At 46.3% G+C, this 13,832-nt stretch overlaps 1 protein-coding gene across 1 annotated transcript; it reads right to left on the minus strand.

Annotated features, from left to right (window-relative positions):
- Nucleotides 1-9,720: 9,720 nt before the first annotated feature.
- CHST14 (carbohydrate sulfotransferase 14) lies at nt 9,721-13,703 on the minus strand. The gene has a single exon (XM_080983826.1). It carries the CDS (start codon nt 12,425-12,427, stop codon nt 11,351-11,353), a length of 1,077 nt encoding a protein of 358 aa, XP_080839952.1. The 5' UTR covers nt 12,428-13,703; the 3' UTR covers nt 9,721-11,350.
- Between the last annotated feature and the right edge of the window lie 129 nt (nt 13,704-13,832).

Consider the following 13,832-nt stretch of genomic DNA (forward strand, 5'->3'; position numbering starts at 1 on the left):
AGAACAGTAGGGCATCCTGCCCCCAGGTAATTAAAGGAACAGGTCCCTCTCACTGTGGGTTGGGGAGCTGCTGGTACGTCACTAGAGGGTGTTCCAGAGGTCGTTCCAGAGGTACCTCTTCCCTACAATGGCGTTCCATAGGAGAAAATTTATTAGGAAAGGAAACGATTGATTTAAAATAAAGTTAACAGGAGATAAAGCACAGGAAGGACGTCCATCAACAATATCCTTAGCTTGTGTCAGAAGAATGAAAAAATAGTTTAAAAACAGCTACTTAGATTCCTGGTGAAAAAATGCATGGCTGTCAATTGCATTAGAAAATAATGGACAGAAGTGGACACAGTCCCCCGCCCCCGTGGGGAGTGGGTGGCCATGTGGTCCACCGCAACTCCTCCCCACTGGGAAGTGGAGCGGATTTATAGTTGCATCACGTTGCTTCATACCAACTACATTCTGGCTTCCTTTTGTCACCTCCTTGACAGCTCTCTCCGCCATTTGTGTGTGACACTTAATTTTGGGTACAACAAGAGGTTCCGTTACTACAGCCAAGAGTTTGGTATTTGACAAGTTCCTAATTAAAAGAGGTTCTAATGTGTCTGTTACACTCCACTTCATCGTGAACTGCCACTTAGTTGCTTTAAAATCCAGTGTAGGCACCCTAAAGAGATGTACAGAAGAAGCTACATCTTGGTTTATAGCTCTGGCTGCAATGATAGTTTCCACAGCATCAATGCTGTCTGCTTTATGGGAAGAGGCTAGTTCAGTCAGCAGAATGTTCTCTGAATGGGCATAAAAAACATTCTGTTGAATACACCACTGTGTGATTTTCTTAGTAGTTTGATCTTCCATTAACTTGGACCTTTGCATTAAGAAAAACAGATTTTGTTTTTGTTTTATTGAAAATAATATTTACTACTTTTCCAACAATTTAAACACTACAGAAACAATACAATACAATACAAAAACACTACATAACACTAACACATTAAACACATTAAACTAACAAAACAAAACAAAAACAGTTTAAAACACATCAAACAATTTCAATATCTTATCTTTCATTCACTTATTTCAGTGACCTCCTCACACCTCCCTTTTTGTATTCCACTTCTGTTAATTGTTTCAGCAATTCCTTTCCATCTTCCTTTGCTTTCTATCCTTTAATTATCTTAACAAATTCTAACCTTATTTTTCCTTTTAATACTCTATTAATCTATTTATACTTAATTCCTTATAACATTTCTACTAAAGCCATATAACTTCATTCCAACATTTTTCTAACATTCACTAATTTTACAGTATTTCTGCAAATAGTCTTTAAACTTTTTCCAGTCTTCTTCCACCGACTCTTCTCCCTGGTCTCAGATTCTGCCAGTCATTTCCGCCGATTCCATATAGTCCATCAACTTCATCTGCCATTCTTCCCGGGTGGGTAAATCTTGTGTCTTCCAATACTTCGCGATGAGTATTCTTGCTGCTGTTGTTGCATACATAAAAAAAGTTCTATCCTTCTTTGACACCAATTGGCCAACCATGCCCAGGAGAAAGGCCTCTGGTTTCTTCAGAAAGGTATATTTAAATACCTTTTTCATTTCATTATAGATCATCTCCCAGAATGTCTTAATCTTTGGGCATGTCCACCAAAGGTGAAAGAATGTACCTTCAGTCTCATTACATTTCCAACATTTATTATCGGGCAAATGATAAATTTTTGCAAGCTTGACTGGTGTCATGTACCACCTATAAATCATTTTCATTAAATTTTCTCTTAGGGCATTACATGCCGTGAATTTCATACCTGTGGTCCATAACTGTTCCCAGTCAGCCATCATTATGTTATGTCCAACATCTTGTGCCCATTTAATCATAGCTGATTTCACCATTTCATCCTGAGTGTTCCATTTCAACAGCAAGTTATACATTCTTGACAAATTCTTAATTTTTGGATCTAATAGTTCTGTTTCCAGTTTTGATTTTTCCACCTGGAAACCAACTTTTTTGTCCAGATTGTATGCCTCCATTATTTGATAATAATGGAGCCAATCTCGCACTCTGTTTTTCAATTTTTCAAAGCTCTGCAATTTTAATCTGTCTTCATCTTCTTCCAGAATTTCCCAATATTTCGGCCATTTGGCCTCCATATTGAGTTTTTTTCTGTGCCTTCGCTTCCATTGGCGACAACCATCTTGGGGTTTTCTTTTCTAACAAATCCTTATATCTTATCCAGACATTAAACAATGCTTTCCTAACAATATGATTTTTAAACACTTTATGTACTTTTACCTTATCGTACCACAAGTATGCATGCCAACCGAATACATTGTTGAAACCTTCTAGATCCAACACATCAGTGCTTTCAAGAACAGATTTTGAGGCCCATTAACTTCAAGCTCGTGATACTTCACAGTAAACCAAATAGGTTCATACACATTCACAATATATGCAGTCAGAATGTTTAAAACCTTGGATGGTTCCAATGTACAAGTGTATAGCCTACATATACATATATTGTAAGCCACCTACTGTGACTACAAGGGCCTATCTTCAAGCGCTCTAAATCTTTTATTGAATAATAATAATAATAATTTTTTTTATTTATATCCCACCCTCCCCAGCCGAAGCCGGGCTCAAAGCGGCTAACATCAAATGTATAACACATTAACATAAAATCAGACAATCAATTAAAATACATCCTCAAATCAGATCAGGATCAGAATAAAATCCAATCAGATGGCAACCTGCAGATTAGGGTTGGGGACCTTAAATGCTCACCAGGCCCAAGTGTTTGTGCTGAACTTACATGGGCCTGTGAGAAAAATTGGGAGGCCATTTTCATGCAAGTTCTTATGAAAGGGGAGAGGGAGTCAGACTGAACCCCCAACCAAAGGCCTGGCAGAACAGCTCCATTGTGCAGGCCCTGCGGAAAGATGTCAAGTCCCGCAGGGCCCTAGTCTCTTGTGACAGAGCGTTCCATCAGATCAGAGCCACAGCCGAAAAAGCCCTGGCTCTAGTTGAGGCCAGCCTAACCTCTCTGTGGCCTGGGACCTTCAGGATGTTTTTATTTGAAGACCGTAAGTTCCTCTGTGGGACATACCAGGAGAGGTGGTCCCGTAGGTACGAGGGTCCTAGGCCGTATAGGGCTTTAAAGGTTAAAACCAGCACCTTAAACCTGATCCTGTACCCCACTGGGAGCCAGTGCAGCTGGTATAGCACCGGGTGAATGTGATCTCGCAGCGAGGACCCCATAAGGAGTTTTGCCGCGGCATTCTGCACCCGCTGGAGTTTCTGGGTCAGTCTCAAGGGCAGCCCCACGTAGAGCGAGTTACAATAATCCAGTCTGGAGGTGACCGTCGCGTGGATCACAGTGGCTAGGTCAGGGCGAGAGAGGTAAGGAGCCAACTGCTTAGCTTGACGGAAATGAAAAAATGCCACCTTTGTTGTAGCTGCAATCTGCGCCTCCATGGAAAGGGAGGTATCAAAGATTACACCCAAACTCTTAACGGGCGGTGCTGGCACTAATTGCACCCCCACAAGAGATGGGAGTTGCCCCCCCCCAATCCCATACCGTCCCTTCCCAGCCAAAGGACCTCTGTCTTTGAAGGATTTAACTTCAACCGACTCCAACGTAACCATCCAGCCACAGCTTCCAAACATCTGATCAGTGTGTCTGGGGCCGAGTCAGGATGGCTATCCATCAACAGATAGAGTTGGGTGTCATCAGCATACTGATGGCAGCCCATCCCAAAACTCCGGACAAGCTGGGCGAGGGGGCGCATAAAGATGTTGAAAAGCATCAGGGAGAGTATTGCACCCTGAGGCACTCCACACACCAAGGAGTGGCACGATGACAGTTCCCCCCCCAAGTGCCACCCTCTGCCCCCAACCAGAGAGAAACGAGCACAGCCATTGAACGACTTGTGCCCTGGATCCCCACGTCGGCAAGGCGGTGGTCCAGGAGTTCGTGATCGACCATGTCAAAGGCTGCTGACCGATCTAGAAGAATCAGCAGCCCCGACCCGCCTCGATCCAGCTGCCTACGGAGATCATCTGTTAGGGCGACCAGAGCCGTCTTGGTCCCATGACCAGCGCAGAAGCCGGACTGGAATGGATCCAGGGCTGATGTTTCATCCAGAAACCCACCAAGCTGTTCAGCAACCGCGCTCTCAATTACCTTACCCAGGAATGGAAGATTTGAAACCGGGCGGTAATTGGATAGATCTAAAGGATCTAATGATGTTTTCTTTAAGAGTGGGCGCACCACTGCCTCCTTCAGTTCCCCTGGGAATGTCCCGATGCCAAGGGACAAATTGATGATATCCCCTAGGGGGACCTGCACCTCATTTGGACATGCTCTAATCAGCCAAGACTGGCACGGGTCGAGAGGACAGGTGGTGGGCTTTCCAGCTCGGAGGAGTCTGTCCACATCAGCTGGGGATATCTGGTCAAAGTGGTCCAATACTGGACCCGAGGACAGTCGAGGGGCCTCCAGACCTGCATCAGACCTGAAGAGACAATCTCTTAAGTGCCTCTTACCCAACTTCATGAACACCTGAAGATCTTGTAATTGATATTGGGTCAAGAGGCGTTGGATGCCATCCTTCCAACATTTGGCCTGTTCTCGTTCTGTGTGGGATATAGCGGGGAATCTCCTCCGAGAGAGATTGAAGTCTCTTCACGTAGTTTAGACACAGATAGTCAGTTCTAGCCCGTATTGTTCACGTACGCTTCTGCGTGGAGAAGAGCAGCTGGGGTCCCATTGGGAGCGAGAGCACTTTCCTGAGGAATTTGTTCTGCACTATTTCTAAGGCTTTGTTAGCATTTGGATCCATGCCCCATATCGCTACTCATAGAGCATCTGGGAAACCACTTTACTGGCAAAGATTCTCAACGCAGGTTCTAGTAACTGGCCACCCACTGTAAAATAGAATTTCACTAATGCCCCACAAGCTTTCTGCGCTTTGAGTTTCACAGCCTCAATGTTCCCCTTCCATGATAGTGTCTCAGTGAAAATAACTCCCAGATACCTAAAGGAGCGTATCTGCTCGAGATTCTGCTGGTCCATTTTCCATTTGAAACGGGGGCTACGCTTCCCAAAGACCAAAATTTTGGTCTTTGAGTAATTCACGACAAGCTCTTCCCGCTTGCAATACGAGCTGAAAGCTGTCAGCAGATTATTAAGACCTAATCGGGAAAGTGATGGGAGCACCACACCATCGGCGTACAGCAGACAGGGTATCTACCTATTACTAACTGATGGAGCAGGGGATTGCGCCTGTGTTAGATGTGGCACCATGTCATTTATATAAAAGTTTAAAAGTGTGGGAGCCAATATGCAGCCTTGTTTCACGCCTTTTGTTGTCTTAAATGACTCCGACAGACTTCCCCTTAAGCCCACTCTAATTCATGTTTCGGTGTCGCAATACATTTCACGGATTAATAATAATAATTAATAATGACTTAATAATAAGTCATAGCCATACAAAACTGCAAATCTTTCTCGCTCTGCCCTATTGGTTCCTTTGGCTGTGGACTGAGCTTGTTGATTAGGGGTAGAGTGTGCTGGTCCAGGGGGGAGGTTGCCGTGGGGCGAGTTCCAGGACCAGAGTCGAGGGTTGGCAGACAGTCCTCCACGGGCGAAGCGGGGTCCACAGCGAGGAGCCGGGCAAGGACAGGAACTCTGGGGGAACCGGACTGGGTGCTGGCCGAAACAGCTCTTCAACAACGTTCCTCCCGCAACCTGGGACCGGGCTGACTGGCCTTTATCTTCTCTGATGCCAGGGGCGGTCCCGGCCCCCAGGAGACCCACCTCTTCTGGCCTTAAGGCGAGCACTCCTCCTGGGAGAAACCAGTTCCCTCCGCCTCTCTACCCTGAGCATCTGCAGTTCAGGAGAGGCTGAAGGGTTACTGGACCCAGGGGGAGACTCACCTGTAGGCACTGAGTCCTCAACCACCTCCGGAGCTAGAGTGGATTCACCAGGTGCCTGCTCCTGAGGATCTGGCACAGGTGCAGGCGCTTCAGAATCAAGGCCCTGCCCCAGTTCAGCCGGCCCTGGAGGCGGGGACTCGTGTGCAGGCTGGGATTCCTCCGGTTCAGCCTCTGAATCGGATTCCCAGGCCATCACATAGAGCTTGTGTTGAACTGCATGTTGTTATGATCCAGGTGTGTAATAAAAGAATTTTCACATACTAGTGCTGGGGCAGGAGACCAGTTACCCAACTGTTCATGGTCGGAGGAGTTTTGCCAGCCTTCTGTTTGTTGGTTATGGTCATTAATGCTCCTTAAGGTTGCAAGATTCAGTGACGCTTGGGCAGGGCCAGTGGGGTTAGCCCTTAGGCTATCTTCAGTAGCTGTATGGCTAGTTACCACTGGATGGCAGTAGTCTAGGACGGTCTTTTGTAGGAGAGGCGGGGCTGTTTCTTTATTGCTCTGCTTCCTCTCTTGGGCTCTAGTTAGCACCATGGTGGATTTATTGCACGTTTGTTCTGGGTACCTCTGAAGGCTCAGTGGCTCTCAGTGACAGACAAATGGAGCTAGGTGTAGTGGACAGGCTTGTTAACAGGGAATTTCCTCCGAGCCAGGGGGAGGCAGGCAAATAAGAGTGGCCAGCCACAAGAGTTCAGCAGCTGAATTAGCACAAAGTGGGCTGAGATAGTTTCCTCAGCACCCCCTCCGCCTCAGAAGCAGCAACACTCTTGTTTCTCATCCTTTGCCAGGACTCAGAAGAAAGGAGGAGAGGGGAGACTAAGGCGTGAAGCAGCTCATAGTAATTAAGAGTAGATTGCAGTCGTTCTGTAATGCCTCACCGAGAGCGCTGGGCTCTGGAGTTGGTGGTATCATCTGGTGTTACTCTCTGTGAAGCGGTAACTCATCTTAAACTCTCTCTGATTTTAGATTAATGCAGGTGAGGTATTACATCTGGTGAGGTGTCTCCGGTAATAGCAGACCAGCACGGCGACCAGCAATAAAACAATGAAATAGGCCAGTAAAGTCAAACAACGGGGGGGCTACACTTAAAACTAATGGACTGCGATAAAAGCATTTAAAACATTTAAAGCTGAGCTATAGGGTCAGAGATCCGCTAGAAGCTGCTGCCTCGGATGCCCTCTGTTTTTCTTGAAGAAACTGGATATGAGAGTTCCTCATGTCCTCCTGGTTGGATTTCAATATATATCATTTTAACGGTTTTCCAAATCAATGTTCTTATAAAATTAACTTTTATCTCTTGACATCTTTCTTTCTTCCCAATTCAGTATTAAACCTATTAATCCATCACATAATACATATTGTAGTTCTAAGCCTGTTCGGTATTTGCAAGGTTTTCCCAACTAATTTAACTTAACATATTTAACTAAATAGTCATTAAATTTCTTCCATTCTTCCTGGAACTCCTCCTCCTTCTGGTCGCAGACTCTTTCGATCAGGTCGGCTAGCTCCGAAAATTCCATCATTTTCATCTGCCATTCTTCCACTGTTGGCATTTCCTTGGTCTTCCAGTTTTTAGCTAGTAAAATTCAAGCAGCAGTTGTGGCATCTGCAGAAACGCATCTTTCTTGACGCTTTTCATACACTTTCAGAACACGGGCCCTAATTGTGTCTTTTCAGACTGTTGGTACGGATGCGCGTTTGTAAACACCTTCAACACAACAATCTCTGCAATAATACTGTGGCCTTGGCTGTTTTCCTATGTTCTATGTGAAGACTGAAATTTCAATTCAGTGGAGGAAGGTCAAGATACTGATATGCAAGATATTAACTGATATCCAACAAGGTGCCACTAGCCACAATCTGACTGGCTGCAGACTTGGAGAAGCTCTCTCTGACTTTGCTCCCTTTTTTAAAGCCCGAGTTTCAACGCCCACCTGAGCTGGCTGCGCCCCCTGCCTTTGCTCGCCTCCATGGCAGGGGGCGCTGCAGGGAGGGGGAGGGAGATGGGCTTTCTTCTTTCTTTTCTCCCCCCCCCCCCCTAGGCAGGCGTGTGCTTAGTGTATCACCTGCCACTCAGGGACCTGATTGAGGTTATTGACCATTTTTTGGGGGGGAAGGCACTGAGTTGTTGAGCTATTTTGGGTGTGTGTGACAAAAAAACACTCCAAAAAATAAAAGCCACTGCCACTCGCATGTAGCGATACAGCTATCTTTACAGTATGACATTACTAGCAGTGATCTAAAACTATATTACAAGGCTGCGTGTCTAACCTGTATTAGGGATTGGTGCATATTACAAAACTCAGACCTGCTAGATAGATCTGGAAAGCTACAACAACTGTTATGGTCGGCATGCTTACCTAGGGTACGATAAAGTAAAGATTCATAAGAATTTCTTAAATCATCATTTTATAAAAAGGTCTCTTTATACGATCTGGGCAAAGTATGAAGAGCTTTTGGAACCGAAAACACCATGGTGGATCTCCCCCCGGAAGCATTTGCTGTGAAAATGAAAAACATGAAAGAAAATTGACCGGTATATAAAGCACTACTCGAGAGTTTTTGCAGGAGTTTATATACCCTCTATCTTTGCTCTTTGCTCTCCTACTTTCAAGGCTTGCTGGGTTCTGGGAGGGGTGGAGTCTGGAGCGCTTTCTAAAGACACCGCTGTTGCGCCTCTGCTGCTGCTGCTACCTCCTCCTATTATTTCCCAACTCTTCCCCCCCCATCTGCCTACTGCGTCACATTCTCTAAAAAGGATTTGTTCATTACATTCTCGCCAGAGTAGCCATGAGAGGGGTCCAGTTTATCACTTTAATTGCTCTTGGGAGATCAGATCTCTATTATCATAAAGAGCACACACAAAAAGTACAGTTTAATCATTTGCATGTTTTCTTAGCTATGCCATGTGTCAGGGCTGCCTCAAGTCTCAGCTCACAAAAGACCAACGCCTTTCTTTTCTTATATACAAAAGTGTTTATTGCAGTTCATTGTTTGCTTCAGATCCGAGGCGCGCAGCCCTACGTCTGCTAGGCTTAGACCGCTGAAGTCCCTTCTGAATCTGTCCCCGCCCTGCACCAGTTTAAGAGGCTTGCGCTGCTCCACCTCTTTCTCTCTTTCCTTTTCCGCAGGGTCTTTCTGCCCGCTGGGGTTTCGCCCCTCCTGGATTCCTCCGACGCGGAATCAGACTGCTCTTGCCCCCTCCTGCGGGCTTTGGGACCTGGCCCCTCCTCCGGGCTCCCTGTACTTCCGCGCGCCTCTACATTTGAACTTGGCGCGCGCCCCCAACCTCTAACTTTCCTTTTGACAGCTACGCTACTCCCTTCACTACTCCCCTCCCCTTCCGGGAGGGTGGCTTGCTCCGACCTCCCTCCTTTCTCTACTGCCGGAGCCGCCTCCCCTGATACACTGGAACCTCCACCCCCTTCGCTGCACTCTGGCGGGGAGGCTGGTCCTGACGCCCAGCTGCCACTTTGGGATTCCCCGCTGGCCCCCTGCTCCTGACAAGTCCCCCCTGGGGCTCCCCTGGCCTTAACCACCGGCGCCCCCTTCTGGGAATCCTCTGATTCGCTGGAAAGACTCATGGAATCTCTAGAGTCATTGTCATCCTCTTCCTCGCTGTCCTGGGATTCATCCCCATCGCTCTCCATCTCCTGCCTACCCTGTGCCTCTGTCCCTGAACCCCTGACACCATGTATTATATCATGTTGGATGACACGCTAGAAGGAAAAGCTGAGATAACCCAGGGGTCAATTAAGTTGCTTTCTGTGTCCAACGTTTAAAAGTTGTAAATCTGCGTTTCTTAAAAATTGTTTATTTTCAGATTACAAAAAACAATGAACAAGAGTTCATAACAACAATGTTCATTCCAATCAGTGAAATCAACATGTACAATGTCCTGTAATAAACATTTCAAGTATTATTCCAAAAGGTCTTGCCACATTTTTGTATGTGTTGATGGGGGACTTCTTTGTGCCCGGTATTTTTACATAATCCAATAAATGGTTGCCAATTTGTTATAAATTGAAAAGAGACAGGTATTCCCTCCTAGCTAAGAAACCGACATGCCAATTCAAAACTGCTAACACAACTGACCTTATTCTAGTCGAGTGGCTCTCAAAACGTCTTTCTCTGGGCCACACTTTCAGAATAAAAATTAGCTCACGCCGCGCCAATTTTTTATTGAGAAGAAAAAACATGAGAAAATAGAAAGAAACGAACTCTTAGCAGTGCTGATTTATAACATAGAACACAACTACCATGTAACATGATTATGGGATATCCAGAAAGTATAAAACAATGCAGCTACATAAGAACATGAACCATTGCCAAAATATAAAATTGTTGTGTCCAGCACTCAGTTTGAACGGCGATTCTGGATCACAACAACGATTGTCCTCAGCATCATTTTTTTTAAAAAAAAATACATACAAACTATTTAAAAGGCAGGTACAGAATAAACATCCATGAGCCATCCAGTTCAATTGTTTTCACATTTAATAACCATAATACTTAAATAGAAAGTTGTGTGAATGCATGTAGATAATAAGAACAAATTCCCTGGAGAAATTAGGCTTTCTAACTACATTGTTAAAGTTATGCCAGAGCTAACTTTTGAAACAAGATATTAAAAATATTTTCCTAAGCAAATAAAGCATAAAGAAAATGAAGAAAATATAATAGCAATCGACCAAACTACTGCAACCAAGGAAAATAAAAATCCTATTACCTGAACTGTATGGAGAGCCAAATTATTTGAGTGTACTTTGCACACATGCACTTACTGTTATCAGAGAAACAGAGAACTGTAGCGTTGGAAGGGGACCCCAAGGGCTACGTAGTCCAACCCCCAGCAATATAGATAGGCTTTCCCATATTTTGCATTTCCCCTGTACTTGACACTTTGAAAGCTACAATCCTTAAAGGTCATACAGTCTCCCAACTTGCACCGTGTGACTTACTTCTGAGTAAACATGCATAGGCATACTCTGCAAATGCTGTTTCGTACAACTTGTGGAAGCAGCCAAGTGCTTGAAATAACACAAGCCACACGTTAATTGTCTTCATTGCTTCATATACGCGGGCAGAAATGTTTTTAAGATGAGGATGCTACATATATATTACACAAAATAATGGAAATAATACTTGACACGGCCTGATTCTATGCATGTCTCCTGCTATTCCAGTTCTTAAAATGTGACTGCTGCCCTGCAGTTGATAAAAAAATGCTTTGGTCCTAAAATACACAAAAACCACATACAAAACTCTGCTTAAGTCAGCAGCCCATAAACACTTTGTATAAAAGGTAATGCTTTTTTAATGTAAAGGCAACCTGTAGAGCAAAGCAGCAAGGCATTTGATATTAAAAAGGGGATAAAATTGGGAAATTGCATAGGACACCTACTTCTTCATAGTGGAAAATGTTCATTGTCTGCAAAATTGACTGCTAACATTTGGAAGCGGGTAAGCAAATAGAGAGTAATCCAGAATGTACTTTGGTAATAACTCTTTGATAAGCCCCCTTGGAGTCTTACACAGGTAATAATGCAAAGTTTCTGGCGTCACTGGCTTATACCACGATTGCCGTTCCGGGAACTGCACAAAAGAAGGCGCCCGAACTCTTCCTAGCACGTAATTGGCGTCCTCATTTAGTCTTTCGTAGGAGCCAATGAAATCGTACCTGACCGCGCAGGGCTGGCACAGGTTGTAGATGGGCATCCAGTGCTCATTCATCCTCTCCACGTCTTCATCTAAGAGGTACTGGATGAATTCGGAGAAGGTGACGTCGTCGCCGGCGCTTTGCCCAGGGTTCTTCCTGTACCGTTTCACTATTTCCACACCGTACCTTAACTGGTATTCTTTGATCTCCCCGAATTTATTCCTGTAAGCGGACAGCAGCCTCTCCATCGGGTCCCGGACAAAGATGAACTTGAAGTAGTGCTTGAGGCGGTAGCGGATCTCGTCCGGCTTCATGTCGCCAAGGAAAACCAGGTCCCTCCGGTGGTCCATCTTCAGCTGGGTGTTCACGTTCTCCAGGGTGCCGCCCAGCACCTTCAGAATGCGCTTCCAGTTGGAGCAAGCCACCTTGGGCACGTAGCAGTACAGGAAGCGGTGCTTGTCGCTCACCAGGAGGTGCTTGAGCACCACGCGCCGCTGCGCTGCCGAGAGCTCCCACACGCTCCGAGGGGTGCCCGCTTGCCCGCAGGCGGCCCGGATGGTCCGGTTGCGGATGTCGTGTATCACCTGCGCAGCCACATCCTCCTCCTCCTCCTTCGCCACCCCGTCGCTGCCACCACGCCTTGCCGGCAGCTCTCCGTGGGCAGGGTGCAGAGGCAGGGGCTTCACCTCTGCCAGGATGCCCTTCTCAATCATCAGGAGCAGGCTGCTCGATGCCACAATCACACCAAACATCAGCATGGAAGGCAGGAGCTGGCGGGGGCCGCTGCTCCGCGGTCGGGCCCTGGGAGTGGCCCCCGCAGGTGCTGAGGGGCCTGGAGACATGGCCTGCGGCGTGGCCTCAGGCCAGAGGAGCTGTTGGATGGGCCGGGTCGGCCCGTCCCTGCCGGCAGCCGCCTGCTTCGCTTCTTTTTGCAGATCAGCTGGGGCTGCAGCTGTCAGCCTGCCCAGGGCCGGTCAAGGATGGCAGGACCTGCCCCCTGCAGCTCTGCCTCCCCTCTTCGGTGTCTTCCGGGAGCTCTGGATGTGGGTGTTGGGCGAGGAGAGCCAGTGCTGCTGCCGGAGGAGGAAGCCCTCAAGTTAGCCTTGCAAACTGGAAACGCGAGGGTTAATACCACAGAGCAGCCTTCCCCAAACTTCCTTCCTTTCCCCACCAGGAAGCAGATGTTGCCCATCATCTCTGAGCTGTGGGGCCAGGGTTGCTGGGAGCTGTAGTCCAACAAGCCTCCAAGGAGCGGAAAGGGGTGGGCGGTTTGGGAAGTTGCCTCACTGGCCACAGCCTGGAGGAAAAGCCGTCTGCAGTATCACTGGATGCTCTTAATCTCATTTTGAAAAGAGATCTATCCATATTCTGCAAAAAAACCCCTCACCCCAATCTTTATACGCTGCTATACTGAAATCTTCAAACGTTTCTTTGATTGTCCTTGATTGTCATCATATCCTGTCACACCAGGGTGGCATGACGCTTCCTTTGAGAACCCCTGCTCTAGTCTACTATGCCAGGATTCAACATTTAAACTCCATTGTTTCTGACAGCTAGTAACTTTAATTCTCACTGCTGTTAAAGAGGAAGGAGAGCGGATCATTGTTCAATGATCTCTGGGTCTGGGTGACTTTAATCCCCAGCAATGCTAGTTCTGGTGTCATATCTAACTTTATACCACAAATTGAATTTATTTCACTGGGGACAAAATAATTTAATGACCCCACCGTGCAACCACAGGTACCTTGGTTGTTACACCCCTCTAGCAGATTTGACTGACTGGCGTGAATATGTTGAAGCGCCATCTATGATACCCATCTTTAAATATCTCAAGGCTTATCACATAGAAGAGGGAACTAGCTTGTTTTCTCCTGCTCTGGAGGGTAGGACTCAAACCATTGGATTCAAGTTACAAGAAAGGTGATTCCGACTAAACATAAGGAAGAAATTTCTGTGACAGTAAGAGCTGTTTGACAGTGGAACAGTCTCCCTCAGGAGGTTGTGGACTCTCCTTCCTAGAAGGTTTTTAAACAGGTTGGATGGCCATCTGTTCATGGATGCTTTAGCTGAGATTCCTGCATTGTAAGGGCTTAGACCAGATAACCCTTCCAATTCTATGATTTTATGACTCTGGAGAGTGTCACGGCCTCCTCAATACACACAAAGCACAATGTTAAGGCCTGTAATGAGCAAGCTCAGACAGAGCACTGCTGTTTTTGGTGGGGGAGGAGCCCTAGTGGCTGGTCA

The sequence above is a fragment of the Podarcis pityusensis genome (genome assembly GCF_964106645.2).
Source record: "Podarcis pityusensis genome assembly, chromosome: 15".
Lineage (NCBI taxonomy): Eukaryota > Metazoa > Chordata > Lepidosauria > Squamata > Lacertidae > Podarcis > Podarcis pityusensis.